Source organism: Thermobia domestica, chromosome 2 (assembly GCF_964235325.1).
Source record: "Thermobia domestica chromosome 2, izTheDome1.hap1.1, whole genome shotgun sequence".
NCBI classification, from domain to species: Eukaryota; Metazoa; Arthropoda; class Insecta; order Zygentoma; family Lepismatidae; genus Thermobia; species Thermobia domestica.
This window is the reverse complement of record NC_137455.1, coordinates 84,534,183-84,551,692: the sequence shown is the minus strand read 5'-3', so window position 1 is coordinate 84,551,692 and position 17,510 is coordinate 84,534,183. Positions and strand designations below refer to the sequence as shown.

At 34.3% G+C, this 17,510-nt stretch overlaps 1 protein-coding gene across 1 annotated transcript in view; it reads left to right on the top strand.

Annotated features, from left to right (window-relative positions):
* Tgt (tRNA-guanine transglycosylase) overlaps window positions 1-17,510 on the top strand; it is a 48,191-nt gene that overhangs the window by 19,410 nt on the left and 11,271 nt on the right. The window contains exons 4-7 of the mRNA XM_081743422.1: window positions 4,156-4,288; window positions 7,654-7,815; window positions 13,496-13,664; window positions 16,658-16,852. Coding sequence (XP_081599548.1) covers window positions 4,156-4,288; window positions 7,654-7,815; window positions 13,496-13,664; window positions 16,658-16,852 — 659 coding nt within the window. The remainder of the gene's footprint in view (window positions 1-4,155; window positions 4,289-7,653; window positions 7,816-13,495; window positions 13,665-16,657; window positions 16,853-17,510) is intronic.

Sequence of the window (17,510 nt, the reverse complement as noted above, 5' to 3'; positions counted from 1 at the left end):
AATGATAGTTTTAGGAGAAAATAAAAACAAGACGATTAATAAACGTAAGGAATTAGGAGGGAAAAAATGGAAAAAGAAAGTAAAGTAGAACCGTCTAGTACACAAATAGCAAAAATAGAAGAGCAATTAGAAGAATTAAAAGAAAAGTGTCAATGGCAGGACAAGCACAAGTAGGAAAGGATCAAAAGGAAGTAATTTAGGTTGGAATAATTACCGTGGAGGTAATAGGAAGAACTTTAGAGACGAACATAAGCAACAGTATATTAATAGTAATAATAGTCAAAATTTCAATAATAGGAGAAATGGGAAAAATTTCTCAAGTAATCATATATATATATATATATATATATATATATATATATATCCATTTTTATTCTATATGTTCATACTAATTATGCAGCACATGGGAGCATTCTTTACGCTTCTCGACATTTAGTTTACCACTACCAGGCCTGGCACTCCTATAAGTCTTTCAAAATGGTTGCTGTTTCTGATGTGCGTCAGAAGCAACGCACTGTGATTGAATTCCTTATTTGTGAAAATGAGACAGTGGAAAACATTCACAGGATACCGAAAATGATACACAAAGACGACACTGTCGATCGCAGCACTGTTGGCAAGTGGGTACATAGATCATCATCTGGTGAAACTTTGCATGCCAACATACATGATTTGTCAAGCAGCTCCAGACCACAAACTGCACGGACGGCTAGCAACATGAAACCCGTGAATGGCATGGTTATGGCTAAAACCATAACCAATAAAAGAACTAGACATTGGCTAAATCAGTTTGGGTTGAAAAAAGTCTGTGCAAGAAAGCGTAAAACTGGTCACAAGAAAACACGAAAAACAATATGCATCTGCTCTTGACACAATATAAGCAAACTAGAGAGGAATTTCTTCCAAGAATTGTGACGAGAAATGAAACATGGTTGCACCATTTCGAGCCTAAAATAATGAATTAATCGGTAGGGTTGCATCAAGGATTCTCTTCGTGTAATCGAGGGCGTAACAAGATAAATAATCCACTCTGTATAGAGGGACTGAGATGGTACCAGTTGAACATTCCCAGGCTTGTATCCCCTCGTTTGATTGTTATTGTATGTTACTGCATCCTTGTAGGTATATTCAAAGACAAAGGATATATCCTTTGTCTGTGGGTATATTGTATTAACAACACCAACTATTTATTATGAGCTTTTATTGTTGAAATAATAAATCTACATCTGATGTTTTAAATAGGTTAATGAATGTGGCTTAAATGTAATATGATAAATACATATGAAGGGTAAGGGGAAAAAACAAGGAATGTCCATGTGTGTGCTTTAACGGGTGCTTTGCCCTATCTGTTGATGATTCTTGCTACTATTTCATTATATATGCCATGTATGCGTAGATGGAAAAATGTCCAAGGAAAAGGGCAAAAGATTTGACTAATCCTACTCATTTTATACGCGGTTTTCAATATTAAAACGTCGATTTCTCGAAAATACAGTTTTGTGACATTCCTTCTTTTTTTTCCTTACCCTTCATTATATAGTTCATCTTTTAGAAAGTATATCATTAATATTTCATATGTTTTCGTATTGTGGTCTTTTGATTGCCATATTTCCTATTTTTTCTTCATATTTTTTTCTCGCTATAGTATGACATTGTTTTGGAATATATTCGTCTCTTTTGGCCATTATTTTTGATTTCGCATGGAATCTCGAGATATTCTGGCCTTAACGACTCAAATTGTCTGTAGAATTCACACAGTGTGGTCTTTCAGACTTTGACCTACTGGTGGTTGTGTTAACCTCATTGAATCTTGCAATAGCCCTATCGACTTTTTTTTTTTTTTTTTTTTTTGGTAAGTTTAAGCTTTGTCAGGAGTCAGAAAATCATTGTTTGTAGTTTTATTTTGCTTTCGTGTGGTGCTCTTCCTAGTTTATTTAATTAATGAATCTATTAAATGCAAAATGTAATCAGTACTCATGAACAGAACAATATTAAATGTAACATCTTGAATTATTTGGAATATCTATATGAGTAACATTCGGGAAAGAATTTATCGTAGTATTAGATGTATGTTCAATAATGAAAATCAGCATAGGCCTTGGCCTAATTTTCACGATTCCAATAGACCTCATATAGACATTCTTACGGAGTGCTTACATAATCACTGCATCCCATAGAATCAAATGTTAAGAGTTTGACTCAGCTGACCTTCCATTTCTATTACAACATTATGCATCCTTTATATTCAATCTAGAAAGCAACTTGACGAGAATGATGGCAAATCATCCAGCGTCAGCATTTATTTTCAATGAGCAAGCTATTAAGAACTTACACCAGTTCATGGAAACGATACGATCCTTCTCACCGTAATTTTTTTCTCAGTAAACACTCAAGGAGATGCACTTGCTTCCAGGATATTCATAAGTGTAGGAAAAAATCAACTACAAATTGATTCTTTGATTAACCAACACCTAAGAGCTATTCGCTTCCGTTCACCAGAAGAATCATCCTTTCATATGAAAGGAGAGAATACCATTCAAAATGTGTACTTCGCACTACAGTACCGACAAAAAATATATAGCATTGTGTTTTTATAATAAGGGCATGCCGTTCATACTTTTTTTGTTTTAAGAAAATGGCGGGAGCTACGTGGATTTAACTACAAAACATATTGGGAATATATGAAGCAAAACGTGAGTTTTTAAAATTTCTTGTGACTTTGCGTATATTGCACTGGAGTGGTACTGGTTCTTTTTGTAATTTTTTTCCCCCTTGCTTTGCGTTTCAAAAATATTTTAATAGTGCTTCTTTCTTTTTTTCCCTCTTTTTTTCAATAAGGTTATGGCGCGTGGAGCTCCACACTTCGATGAGAGACAAAAACGATCCGTTGAAGAAGGTCAAACACGAATTGGAACTCACCAAGGTCCTCAGGTTTGGGAGCGATGTTATGAAACGGATTCGTCGACAGCTACTAAGCTTTCAATGCTAAATATCATAACAACTATGGCGGAGGAAATGTCATTGTCTGAAGGTCCTTTTTAGATAAGGATATAAGACCCTTTATAAAATTGAGAGGTCGATGAGCCGTTGGTTTACATTACCATATTGGAAGATGTCATGTAGCCTTATAAGAAGTGTTCTTATGGTCGTGGATGTCTTTATCAGCAGGATAACGACTCAAACCATAAGGCAAGTGATGCACAAGTATAGCTCTAGGGCCTATCATATTACATTTCAGCCCAACCAAAGCCTGACCTAAATATTATAGAGCATCTGTGAACAATCCCAGACACGCGTCGCTTGTCGCACCAATATCAGACCGTTGTAGAGCGGTGATCAAACTAAATAGATTCGGTATCAAGAATAGTGAATCTTATATGCCATTGATGTTTCCATTTTTGTCAGATTTCAGTTTCCTGTAAAGTAAAATTCGGAGCTTGTTTTGATAATTTTATTATTATTATTATTATTATTATTATTATTATTATTATTATTATTATTATTATTATTATTATTATTATTATTATTATTATTATTATTATTAACATTACATTAACATTAACAACAACAACAATTGCGTACAACTTGGACGTATGATGTAATTAAAATAACGTTGAACAAGCGATAAATAGTCTAAAAAAACATCCAAATTTGGTGAACATCCACTCGCTCTACGAACTGTTAACAGTCTAAAAACCACAGTATTACATATTTTTGGTCGGTACTGTACTTATGATTCTGATATCCTTTTGTGTGTATCCGATTCGTATATCAACAATATTTTTTCTAAGCCCATTAAGGCCTCTATCGGTGCAGTTATACGTGAGTATTTATGTTTTAATTTTATGTTGAAAGCAAGAGTAACTGTTTTTCCTCCCTAGTAACACAGACAGTAGATTATGGGCGCCACATATTTTGAAAACTGAAGATGCGTTTTGCATATGTAATAAATCTGAATTGGGCTTCCATTGAAGATTTTGAGTCAGAGAATCTGACCAAAATACTACATGTTGTTTTATTGTAGTCCTTACATTAAAAATCGTTTGAAAGAACTAATTTCTATGGAAGGGGAACTTTTGAGATTTTTTTTAATTTTCAATCAAACGATGTGCAATTCAATTACGGAATTCTACAAGAGTGGCATTACTTTCACAGGTTCTTCGTGCATGCTTACTCCTGAACATTCAATTGAACTTCAAAATGCAATTGGCGCTGACATAATTATGCAGTTGGATGATGTAGTGAGTTCGACAACTACTGGTCCGCGTGTAGAAGAAGCAATGCATAGGTAACAAACATGTTTAAATTAACACAAGATTTCTGATTGTTACTCTTATTTTCAATATTATAATTTAAGAATAATAAAACCAAACTTTAATGTTTTGTCACCGACACTTCTTTGCCTATGGTTGACTTTTTGTAAATTCGAATGCCCAAAAGTAGAGATGTATGTTTTCTTTAAAACTGAAGTTCTATCTGTGAATGTGGACTTCAATTAAAGGTAGCATGGCTTGAAATAACAAGAATTTATTTATATTGTTTATTAAAATAAGTATATATAGTTTATCATGATTGTCAATCATTGTTTTGTCAACCAATACTCTACGTTGTAGATTTTCTTAAATGTAGATCTTGTTGAATTTTATTATCCTATTCACACACATGTTTGTTGAGCACTCGTTAAAAACCCTCTCAAAGCTGGTTGAATTGGTTATGTACATGTCAGTAGTGAATTCATTTGATATGATTAGAAGACAAATGTATGGAATTTTAAAGCTGATTTTCAGTTTGAATTTACAGATTTATATTATATTGACAGACGTATATTACGTATGTCCACTTGTATTTAGACGACAAATTAGTATATATTGTAGCGATTCTCAATCTGTAGGTCGTGACCCACTGGTGAGTTCTGAATAAACCTGTGGGTCGCTAAATCCTATCAGACTAGACGTTTATATAGCTTAAATAATTCTTGGCGTTATAAGGGATGAATATTTTGAAATTTTGGATGAAGCATTAAGTAGGTCATGTCGCTCTTCACTACGATTGGGTGAAACAAGATAATATTCTTCTATTCCGGTCAGGTATAGGGAGAAATTTGACGCATTTTTAGAATTATGTGGATAACCTCTTCGGCTTAAAAAAACGAAAAGAAGAAAACACGAGTCACATTCATTCCCTGAGTATAAAAGTCTTAGATTATTTTGTCTCTAAATTAACGTGGGACTTATTCCTGTGCTTCTGTTTTCCATGAAGTTTGAGTCCCAGACTGGAAAAGATTGAGAAGTCCTTATATATATTAGATTGATGCGAAAGTAATGTTGAATTGTGAACTGCAAGCTCAAACTGCCATAATGTGCGTGAAACTGAACAGTTAATAAATAATCACTATTATCTTCACAATTCTATCTACTAGAACTCGAGTAAAGTTTTTAGCAGGCAAGTCTGTTAAAAACATTCGGAGCACTGGTTGTTGAGACTTGTCTCTACGAAAACATGTTCAGATGTTGGAATAGTGGAAGTCAGTGGGCGAAACCTGGCAAGAATGATGGATAGGACAGTGTTTCGTATCACAATGCAAGTTGACTTTTCGAGCATTATTTATTTACATTGCTGTTGTGTAATATGATTAGAGTTTTCCTGTTGACCAATGTCCACGTAAATATTGCAGTTTGTCGCATTCTTGAATTTCCTTAATTCTTGGCTATGATGGATTCGTCGGTATTGAGTAAATTAGTGAATCACTGTAGCTATGAGGTCACCACAGACTTCTCTGATTGTAATGTCAGCTCCAAAAAGATTTTAGAAGTGGAAGCACGACTCAGCCATGGGTAGAACTTGTCAGATCCGTACAAAGTTATTTTACCTTACGTTGTGAATGTAGTCAAGAGGGGGAGCGTTTCTGTAGCGCGGGAGCACCAGGAGCAGCGTAGACCAGAATTCAAAACTCTAATTTCTTTGGTTCTTAGTCAGTTCATATGGTATCCATTTGTCCAACTTTTTTTTTTACCTTTGCTAATTCCTCTCAATGCTGTTCCATGGTCGAAGCCAATATTTACGTTACATTTTCAAGTTTAATTTTTGTACGATCAATTTACCCTTTAAATGAAACCCTACAATATTTTTATATGTATATAAGTGATCTGCTGCTTCGAAGTGTGTTTCCGAGTTCAATCCCTAGGGCACAAAGCCTCATAAAGTGATTCAGATCATATTATAACACTAGATTCCATGTTTTAGCTGTCGGTGTTGCATAAAGCACAATAAACACTGTTCAGATAAATACATGAGTGCTGCAGATGAAACATAGAATCGTGTAATTTATCTTTTAGTGTAACTGCAGTAAGAGCGGTACAGGAAATGGAGAATGACAGTTGATTTTGTGTCTATTTAAGAGGAGTAATAGCTGATAGTTGAAAGATCTGTGCGTCGTAGTGTGAAATCCTACTCAGATGATGGGTGTTGTGTATCTTCCTTTCGTAGTTTATTTCATTATGAAACTTTATTTCTCATCGTTTTCTTTGCCTAATGGGCAGAGTCGTAGGAAGTAAAATTCAAAAGTACATAAATAAGTACACTGCCTTAACTAATGGCAAATGCACTGGTATAGCTGTAGTTGAAGAAATTGTACTACTTTAAGCGTTATTTAGAATCGGGCTAGTGCAGTACACTTCTATGTGCTTGTCGAATTTCACAAAAACTCTTATAAGCTGTACCTTAGTTCTTTTTTCTCTTTTTAATGAAAACAATTTCTAGTAGGTCTTCTAAATTATTCCTTCTATACATCGGCTGAATCCAGCAACATTGTTCACGAAGTAAGGAAAATATTTTAAGTCGTATAGTGATTGAAGTGAAAGAAGAAAATGTTCGCAGTAATATCGTCAAAATGTAAAATTATAGTGAATGTGTGTTTACAACATTTCCGTTTACTGATTGTTATAAACTTTGAAAGTAATGCCTAATTGTAATTCGATTTTTAATAAATTCATCTAAAACCCTAGTTGCAGTTCAAGTTAACTGTATTAATTCAATTAGAAGCCGACCCACTAGAAATGAAAAATGAAAATAGAGGGGAAAAAGAAAAGAAAAGAAATTGATTAATGAAGCATAAAAAGCTTCTTAAGGAATTAATTTTTTCCCAAATGCTAATGAATTGTGCTAAATTAATATGCTTTTTGTGTAAAGAAATTTATTTTTATTGTGAATACTTAAAATATCTACTAATTCCAAACATGAGCAATGTAAACTTAGTATTTGTTTCTTGATAAAAACTAAAATCGACTACAATTAGAAGAAAATCCACTGGTTTAGTAATACTGAGTCTACACGATGAAAATTTACTTGTATCGGGTTTTGACCGTATATTTCGTAACTTTTACATTGATAAAAGGTGTAGTCTACTTTATCGGTAGTATTAATGGTACCAATTTTAAATATAGGAGCAGTGTTTAAATAAATAAATAAATAAATAAATAAAAAAGGAGACTGCTTACAGTCGAATAAGTACAGTAGAATGAATTGTACGCAATTTTTAAACAAAACAGTAAGGTCATTTTAAGTTTCCTCAGTTTAAGATATTTTAAGGGACGTCCTCTAAAATATTCAAAGTACCCTTAATTTTTGTCATTGTGTTCCCTTTATTTATTTCAGAACAACACGCTGGTTGGATAGGTGTATAAAGGCCCATAAATATCCAGAGAAGCAAAATCTCTTCCCGATTGTCCAGGGAGGATTAAATCCTGAGCTAAGAAAAGAAAGTGCTAGGCAGCTTATTCAAAGAGAAGTCCCAGGTTTCGCTATTGGCGGATTAAGGTTATCATTTATTTATTTATTTTAAGCAAAATGATAATGATATATGAATTAGAATATTTTTTAAAAAATCAGAATAATTCTGTCAATTCAACTTAAAGGTGGTCTCGGCCATAGCGAACGCATAGACATCTAGAAACCTCGTACAACACTTTTGTTCAGAACGCAGAAATAGTGTAGCTGCTTTGTAAAATGAGGAAATCAATACTTGCATCATACTCATTGATATAAGTACTTTTGTGTCAGTTTAGCTTCCAATTAGTTGATTACTTTTATTGCCTTGAATTCATTTAGAATTAAGTAAGAAACTTTGAAAATCTAGCTTTATCCAGTTCTTTGAGTATGTTCCTGTCATAGTATTCAAATAGGAGATATGTTGTTACTGTGTTCTCGCAGTCTATAATTGTCCCCAAAATTAAACGTTCTAAATCCAATACCGAATTCCAAAATTAAAATTACATATTCGATTTAATTGTTATTAGTACGATTGGAAAGCAGATTTGCATTTCTGCAGGAAAGAAGTCCTGATTTTATGTCTTCCCTTCACTCAGAAATTTTGTTCAAAGATTGCTCGAAAAGTGTGAGCGTCAAACACATTTTCATTTTGTTAATAAACTATGTGCTACTGCTTTTTACCAAATGCTTTTCTAAGAAATTACTAAGGATAAAATGAAGATTATTGCTTCCTCAATATGTTACTGAGTTGGTGCACATATTTTTATTAGTGATCAAGCAATATGAATTTATTCTTCTTCTGAATCCTCTCATATTAAACACAAATATCGGGTAATCCAAGATGTTTTTACTTAAACTCTTTGATTCCCGTATGAAGAATACACACAGAAAAGTACAATGGCTCACTGATAAAGTCTTTATTATTATTATTATTATTATTATTATTATTATTATTATTATTATTATTATTATTATTATGGCCACGGTGGCTCAGTGATGGAGCGCTCACGTTTACGTGTGGGGTCCCTGGTTCAATCCCAGCTCTTGCCAGGGTGCTTTTATGGTGAACAAACACTGTATACGTGAGTTTTCTCAAAATTTTCCTTCAGCCTCGCTGTATAATCTTGGGACGTTAAACTAAAAATATATTATTGTAGGTTTAGCAGGTATTTACAACAAAATTGAAAACGTCCATACACCACTTACGTCTGTCAACATCTTCATCTTCACGAAGGATCTGTTGTAATACTGTTCATTAACTGTAGCCTCTTGTCCCCAGCCATTCATTTTCTGCCATCATCCCCCATGGTACAGTTGCTTCTTAGCCAGTACCTTAACAGTTTCTATTTCTTTTTAAAATTATATTTAAAATTGTTCGTTCTCCTTGCTATTTTTAACACTTCTTCATTCGTTTTCAGTTCGATCCCACTAAAATTCCTCCATTCTTCTCCATACCCACATTGAAAGCCTTCAGTTCTATTTTCTTTACCACTTGGCATTATATTCATGTTTTTGCCTATAGAATACATCACACGAAGTATTTTATAAGTTTTTTTTCGTAACTCTCTATTCAAGTACTTCAAAATATAAGAGGGCTATTTTTTAAGTAAGGTTCGATTGTAATAGAATAGTGCAGTAAACGAAGCTCCAATTTTAATGAAGAAAGGAACAAATTAGTAAAAAGCTGAAAATTGGTATAGATGTTGGGAATGATGTTCTGAACAACATACTAAAAGTCCCCTGAAATCCCAGATGACCTTTTCCGCCATATTGGAAAATGGCAGCAGGAAGTGTCAAATGAACAATACATAGATAAAAATAGCAATATCTTCGCTATGGTTGAACATAAAGAGATAAACTTAGTGTCGTTTTATAGAACATAGGTAACACAATATTTTTTAAACAGAAACAATTTTTCATAAAACGCATAATTTTACAAATATTTAGCTCTAAATTCAAAAATTCCGAAAACTACCGTCAAACTCATTTACAATTTTATTGAACTTAGGAAGTAAATATTAACAAGTTAAAATTTGATATAGATGTTGATAAAGTTATTTAAATGGCATACTAAAATCCCACAACTTCTTCGTTCGCCATATAGAAAAATGTCAAAATGTCCGAAGTAATTGAAAGATAATATTTTCTTAAGTGAAATACAAAATCTGGACCGGGCTAAATATTTGAGAAACTGTAAATGTAGTCGATCCGAAGTCAATTGCGATCAATGGTGGTGCAAGGGGGGAACATTATGACGTGTTAAAGGTTATCCTCCGCCATCTTGGTCACTGCTATCTTGGAATCAACTTGTTTTTTTAAAATGGCAACATGGTCGTGTGACACATTAAACAACATCCTCATTCAAAGGGAAACCCAATGGTAAGATTATTTTTTCCAAAACTTGGAACAGTTTTGAAGTTGTGAATAGATTTAGGATATCTTATATGTGAAATGCTGTGAAATGTGCTGTGAGAAGTTTCGAATTGAAAGATAAAGTAAAAAGCAAGCTTTGTAACATCTCACATTACATATTCTTTAATAACCAGGAAAAGAGAGAGCGAACACACATGAGACTATTACAATCAGATGAGATATTCAGCGTGCCCACCGTTCTGCTCTATGCATATCCTTAACCTTGAGACACAGTGCTTGTGCACTCTGTGAAGCATTGTTGGTGATATTTATTCACAGGCCGTAATGATTCTCCTTTTCAGGTAGCCAATGTCAATAATTTTACACTTTTAGACAATAGCTGTAAAATGTCCCTAAAGATAGAAATTCAAAGGAGGTAGGTCGGGGGACCTTGCTGGCCACTCAAGTGGTCCATGCCGACCTAACCAACAACCGGGAAAGTGTTCATTGAACCATCGATTACATTACCACCATAATGCGGTGGTGCCCATCTTGTTGCCAATATTAATGAAATCACCCTTGCTCTTCCAATAAAGTGGCATAACAGTGTTTCCAAGCATATTTCCATATTGTGCAGCATCCCAGGTCCCATCTATGAAAACAGGTCCAATAAGTTTTCACCCTATATTACACACCACACCATTACCTTACCAGTGTCTTGCATCTTTGATGCATCTATCCAATTAAGATTTGTATTAGTCCAGTATCGGACATTTTGGTTGTTAATCTCACCTGTTACATAGAAATTTGCATCATTACTAAAAACAGTGTTCGGATCTACTACATTTACAGTTTCTCAAATATTTAACCCGGTTCAGATTTTGTATTTCACTTAACAAAATATTATCTTTTAATTACTTCGGACATTTTGACATTTTTCAATATGGCGAACGAAGAAGTTGTGGGATTTTAGTATTAGTGGGTCTTTATCAACATCTATGTCAAATTTTAACTTGTTAATATTTACTTCCTAAGTTCAATAAAATTGTAAATGAGTTTGACGGTAGTTTTCGGAATTTTTGAATTTAGAGCTAAATATTTGTAAAATTATGCGTTTTATGAAAAATTGTTTCTGTTTAAAAAATATTGTGTTATCTATGTTCTATAAAACGATACTAAGTTTATCCCTTTATGTTCAACCATAGCGAAGATATTGCTATTTTTATCTGTGTATTGTTCATTTGACACTTTCAGCCGCCATTTTCCAATATGGCGGCGAATGTCACCTGAGATTCCAGGGGACTTTTAATATGTTGTTTAGAACATCATTCCTAGCATCTGTACCAATTTTCAGCTTGTTACTAATTTGTTCCTTACTTTTTGCTAATTTGACTGCACTAGAAACAAAATTAGTCAAGATATTGGCGTACATTTTTGGGTGTTTCTTCTGTAGACATTACTCTGTTTTTCTTAATAGTTACCTTATTTGTTTAAACTTTTATCATAGATATCGACAAGTTTTTATATGTCCGTGTCGTAGAAATCACCCGCCTGTGACCGAATCCAATCTTCACCGTTGTTTTCACTGCGGTTATTGGCTATATTTGTTGTTTCTGTCGAAATGCGCACGTGTTCTGTCTGCCTTAGCCATGAGGCGACACCAGTTGCAGTTGTAGCGTCACTTTGTATGGTTCAGTGTTGGCAGTTGAAATATTTCGTCAAATTGAGCATCCCGCCACGTGTGAAAGAATGTCTGTGATTCGATTTTTGTCAGCAGTGGAAATTCATCGTCAGACATGTGTGGTGCACGGCCCGAATGCAATGAGTGACAGCAAGGGGAGTAAATGGGTGCGACGGGACAATGCTCATTATGAACTGTAATCAGACGAGTTGGTGCGTGCAGTTGACACACAAATTCATGAAAAATGGAGTTTTACGATTTCCACGTTGTCATTGGAATTTCCACACGTTTCACGGTAGGTGTTGTACACAATGGTTTCTAAAAACCTTAAATTCCGAAAACTGCGCGCGACGAATTCTCGGACTTCTTAGTGAGGAATACAAATGATGAGACTGGCTTGTGCTTTGACCTTTTTGACTCGATACAATGAGGAAGATCAACTAGTGGACTACACACTATCGAAGCAGCAATCAGTGAAATGGCGACATACGACATTTCCAGTCAAAGTGAAAACCAAACAGACAGTGTTTACATGGAAGCTTATGACTACCATATTCTGGGATTGCAGTGGTGTCTTGTTATTCGAGTTGATGCCACAAGGAACAGCCATTAACTCAGCTGCATACTGCGCGACCTTGAAAAAGCTTCGACGTGCTATACAGAGTAAGCGCTGTGGTTTACTGTGATCTGGTGTTTTGTTGCTGCATGACAATCTACGACCTCATTTTCTTGCTCAAACTCAAAAGTGAATCAGATCTTTTGGATGGGAGCTACTGGACCAACCACCGTACAGCGCGAATCTTGCGCCGAGTGATTATCATCTGTTCCCCTACCTGAAACAGTTTTTCCGGTCAGTGGTTTGACATCGATGAAGAGGTGCAAACAATATTGGCTTCGGTTACAGACGGACGATTTCTCCGACGTTGGCATACAAGAACTCATCGAACGCTATGTTAAATGTTTAAACAAACAGGATAAATATGTGGTAAATACCTTAATGTGTACGGAGGAAACAACCAAACATGTATGGCACTATCTTTGTTTCTATTGATGATCGGATCTTACTTAAAAAAATAGCATCTGTACTTTTTTCCTTCCTAAATGCTTCTTAATTTTAACTTTCCACGATTATGCACCTTGACTAAGGGAGATTATGACAGTGGTAGTGAACAAAATGATACAATGAAAAAAGTGTGTAAAAGGGGGAAACCCCGAGAAAACTTGTGCCCACGGCGTTTTTCCACCACAAAGGTCACTTGGAGAAACCCAATATCAAAGTAGGGACTCCACGAAGCAGAGATGAGCGCTCCACTACTGAGCCACCGCAGCCCAAAAAGGGAGTCATGCGAGTTAGAAAATATATATTGCAATTAGATAATATATGCTGTAAAGAGTTATGTGAAATTACGTGGAAGAATTACATTTTCAGATAAAGTTTTGTTATAAGATGTTTAGTGTTCCAAGACTTAAAATTTATTCTTTCAATTATTTTTAACTGCCTCCTTTTGCACTCTTATGAAGCTGATCGCCCCCGTAGAAGAAGGCTATAAAGGAGTAAGTTGAAATTGTCGAGAGAGTAAATCTTAGAATTTGGAACACGAAAAAGTTAGTAAAAGTTAAGTTGAATTACATAAGTGATTAGTTTAAGTATATATATTTTAGTGAATATTGATTTTCCAATGATATATATTTCAGTGGTGGTGAAGCTAAGGATGACTTTTGGAAGATGGTGCACATATCGACCGACATATTGCCGACAGAGAAGCCTCGTTACTTGATGGGAGTAGGATTTGCTGTTGACCTTGTAGTTTGTTGCGCTTTAGGGGTGGATATGTTCGATTGCGTTTTTCCAACTAGAACAGCGGTGAGACTTCATATATGTAGAGAAAATGTAATAAGTTTCTTTTTATAGACTTAGACTCTAGAATAAAGAGCATAGTGCTAGTTGGTTTTGAGACTATTGTCCATTACTTATTATTGTAACTCTTTACATAGCCTAGTAAGATTAGTTGTATAGAGTTGTGTTTAACTGCAGAGCAAAAATAATCTAAAACCTTTTGTCAGTTATATTGCATAATTTGGGCTGAAATCATGAGCATAAATAAGGTCCCAAATAATTATTTCGTAAGCTTCTTGATATGACTCGAAGAATGTGGTCAATGAACTCTAGCCTCATGTTCCATTGATAGAGAGCATCCATCCGGCAGATTGTAGATCGAAGTTCGTTTCTCTGCCGGTAAAGCGACAGTCGTTTCTCGTTTATAAACATTATTCTACAGCTAGTTGTGTAATTTTAATTAAAATATTTGAATAATTTTTGTAACTTTTCTTGGCTGTGGAATTTAGGGAATTGATACTTTTGTCTGTCCTACAGTGACACTTAAACTCGATTATTAACTTATATTTGTCCTTGCAGCAAGTGGTAGCTTTGGCTCTAGTCTTTGCATAGTGTGATTGACGAAAGCAGAATAAGTAGAGAACTTTTTGGATCAGTATTGATGGTTGAATTAATATTGCCTATGAACATAATCAAAGCACGTGTACCTACAAAGTTATTAAATGCAATATTAAACAGATATTCAGAATGAGAAAGTGACTAGGTCGGATATCGAACTGGGATGTCGGCTTGCATGCTGATGTGCTAATCACTATGCTACTAAATCTCTCCTCAAACTAACCATACTCTTACTCTTGAGGTTGATGTTCAGCTAATCAGATCACGTGAATTGTACATAACTATTGTTGTGGTTGGAAAACTCAGGGTTTGTAGTGAGTACCTGTGACGCTAGAATTAATTTAGGTGTTCATTAGCTAAGCATCCAGTTCAAGAGTGAAGTATATGGCTGATTTGGGACCAGATTGAATGGTGTAATGGTTAGCTTCTTGGGTACGATTAGCCGGAAACTGGTTCAATTCACAGCCCAGTCATTCTCTAGTTTCACGAGTTCGCATCTATAGATGCCATGGTGTAAGAAAAAGTTTTTTTTTTTTCTTTCTTTCGTCCACTTGTAATATATATACTAGTTATTGTGCCTAAACCTTTGGCCCGCTGTACACTGGAAGTTAAAATCCTACTTAATTGTTTACATTTAAGAAACATATATATATATATATATATATATATTGCTTGCCCATCACCTAGCCTAAACTCTATACCAAATTTTTATTCAATTATTCAAAGACTTCGTTATACTTAACAATCCCGCAGGTAGTGACATCTATAAGCGTCAGGCAAGCAAGTGATAGCGTACATAGTGACATCTATTGGTGTGACCGTTTGCTATTAGAAATTAGCGTGACGCACCGAAACATATGTCGTCTATTGTAAGATGTTCTCATTATTCCCTCCAACCAACATTACAAATATACAGTATTTAGCAAGATTGTATAACATTCCAGGATAACATGACGCACAGACTGACGTATATCCCTTTTATAATTAGCTCAAAATGATAATTAAGTTTCGAAGGTTTGTAAACTGATGGGTATTGCGTGGTTCGTTAGAATTGATAATATTAATCATTTTTTAAAAAGTAGATTATAGAAATGTACCTGTCAAATGTTCCTGTAATCACCATAAATTCTGGTATGAACCACATATTTCGGGTAGAATTGACGACTAGTTAGTTCGTACGAGAATTTAAGGTGATTATAAGAACATGTTGCAGATTAATAAAGCAGAATATGGTGTAAATTTTCCTTACGTTCTCTAAGCAACTTTAGAAGATTTTTTAACTTTACAAAGCATATGGGTCATCAACGCAATTGGTGGTTATTGCAGCTCCGGAATCTTGTGTATGAATTTGTAACTTTTTATTAAATACAAAAAAAAATCAGAACATTTAATAGCAGAATATACAGTAGTTACAACGAAAGGTAACTACGTTAACGTTTTGTATTATCAAATTGTTTCATTTTTGGTTTCGACAGGTCAGTACACTTTACTAACGTAAAAGATTTTTCTCCCGTCTCCTTTAGCTTAAAGAGTATAATTGTAGGACATTCAACTAAAGAAATAATTTCATTTTATTTCAAAAAATTTTTCTTTTAATTTTCAAACAGCGACAGTTAATATACCATTTAGCGTATCTAAACAATCAGATGTATTTGAAAAAAAGAGGATACCGTATTAATCTTGTAGTCTCTGAGTGATAAATGGTTCGATCCCGATGGGAGACCACAAAAAATTAATTTCATAATCATTCATTTTCATTAATCATCCGCCACCTTTAACCTAAAGAGCATAATCGTGAGACGTTAAACTTGAAAAAATAAATCAAGTCTCTAAGGCTTCCATTGAGGCTAGACATTGCACTCATTTAAATGAATGCGAAATGGCATAAATTGCACCATTAACTTTAGCGAACAATGATGCGATCATTAAAGCTACTCAGGTTACCTCTTTGTGAAATTTCTTCAGTTTGGAATAGGAATAATCAAGTTAGTTCTATTGTCAATTGGTGAAGTGACACGAATGGTGTGGAGTGTTGTAGAAAAGTAAATATTAAGGAAGAGTTGTTCTGTGGACTCAGTATCTATTTATTTATTTAAAATATCCAATTTGGATTAAAACAAAATATCGCTGCCAGCAATGCGAACATTTTTCTATGTAGTTAATTACTCCACGAATCACAATTAATCACAACTTCTGAAGTTTGTAGAGGTAATCGTCTATTCTCTGAATATTTTGAATAAGGATTTTCTGCGTAAGTGAGAAGATGTACACATTGAGAAATTTATATGAACATGAAATATGTGTAAACGAATTAATATAAACATTTAGAAGTTGTTTAAAATATATTTCTATTAGCATTTAATATTCTCTAACAAATAAAGAAATTACTTTAACTTTTGCAGAGGTTTGGGTGTGCTTTGGTCGATGAAGGACAGTTGAATCTAAAGCAAAGAACTTATGCATCTGATTTTCGACCGATTGACGAGAATTGTCCGTGCAGTACCTGTAAACACTACATGAGAGCATATCTTCATACGATAGTTACCAAAGAAACTGCAGCTTGTCATCTATTAACAATACATAATTTATCATTCCAGGTAATGCAGTGTAATTATTTTTAAATTTATTGAATAATATGAATACATAAAATAATACTAGATTATCCACTACTTTTTTCATAATTTTTCCTGAATAATGCAAAATAATTTTTAATGAGTTCCAATTTGACGACACTAAATGACCTAACTAACACTTTGATCAGGTAGTGCAGGGAGGGGATGGTGCGAAGTTGGGTGTGTTAGGAAATGTTCCGAAGGTGGATTGACTGGATATAGTAAGGTACGGAAAATCATGGGCAACTTTTGAATCCAGTTACCGAACGTCACCTGCGTTTACGAAGAAAACGTATTGGCCTCCAAACCGCGTTATGATACCGCATTGACACGTTGTGGGAAGACTGTCTATTAATGATCACTGGTCATCCCGATACAATTGTACACTTAAAGATTATTACATATAGTTTTCATTCGGTTAACATAGAATCGTCAAGAACACAAAGTTGCATTGAGTATAATAACACAATTTATTATGTAAAATATACCGAAATGTAAGTAACACAAAAATGAACAATACACAAAAGTTATATTTATATAAACCCTTATGTGAGTGCATGTGACTTTTTTTGTTTATTTGTTTTGATAGATATGTATATTATGCCCTTTTAGGATTAACTTATAGTTCCGACACGGAATATTT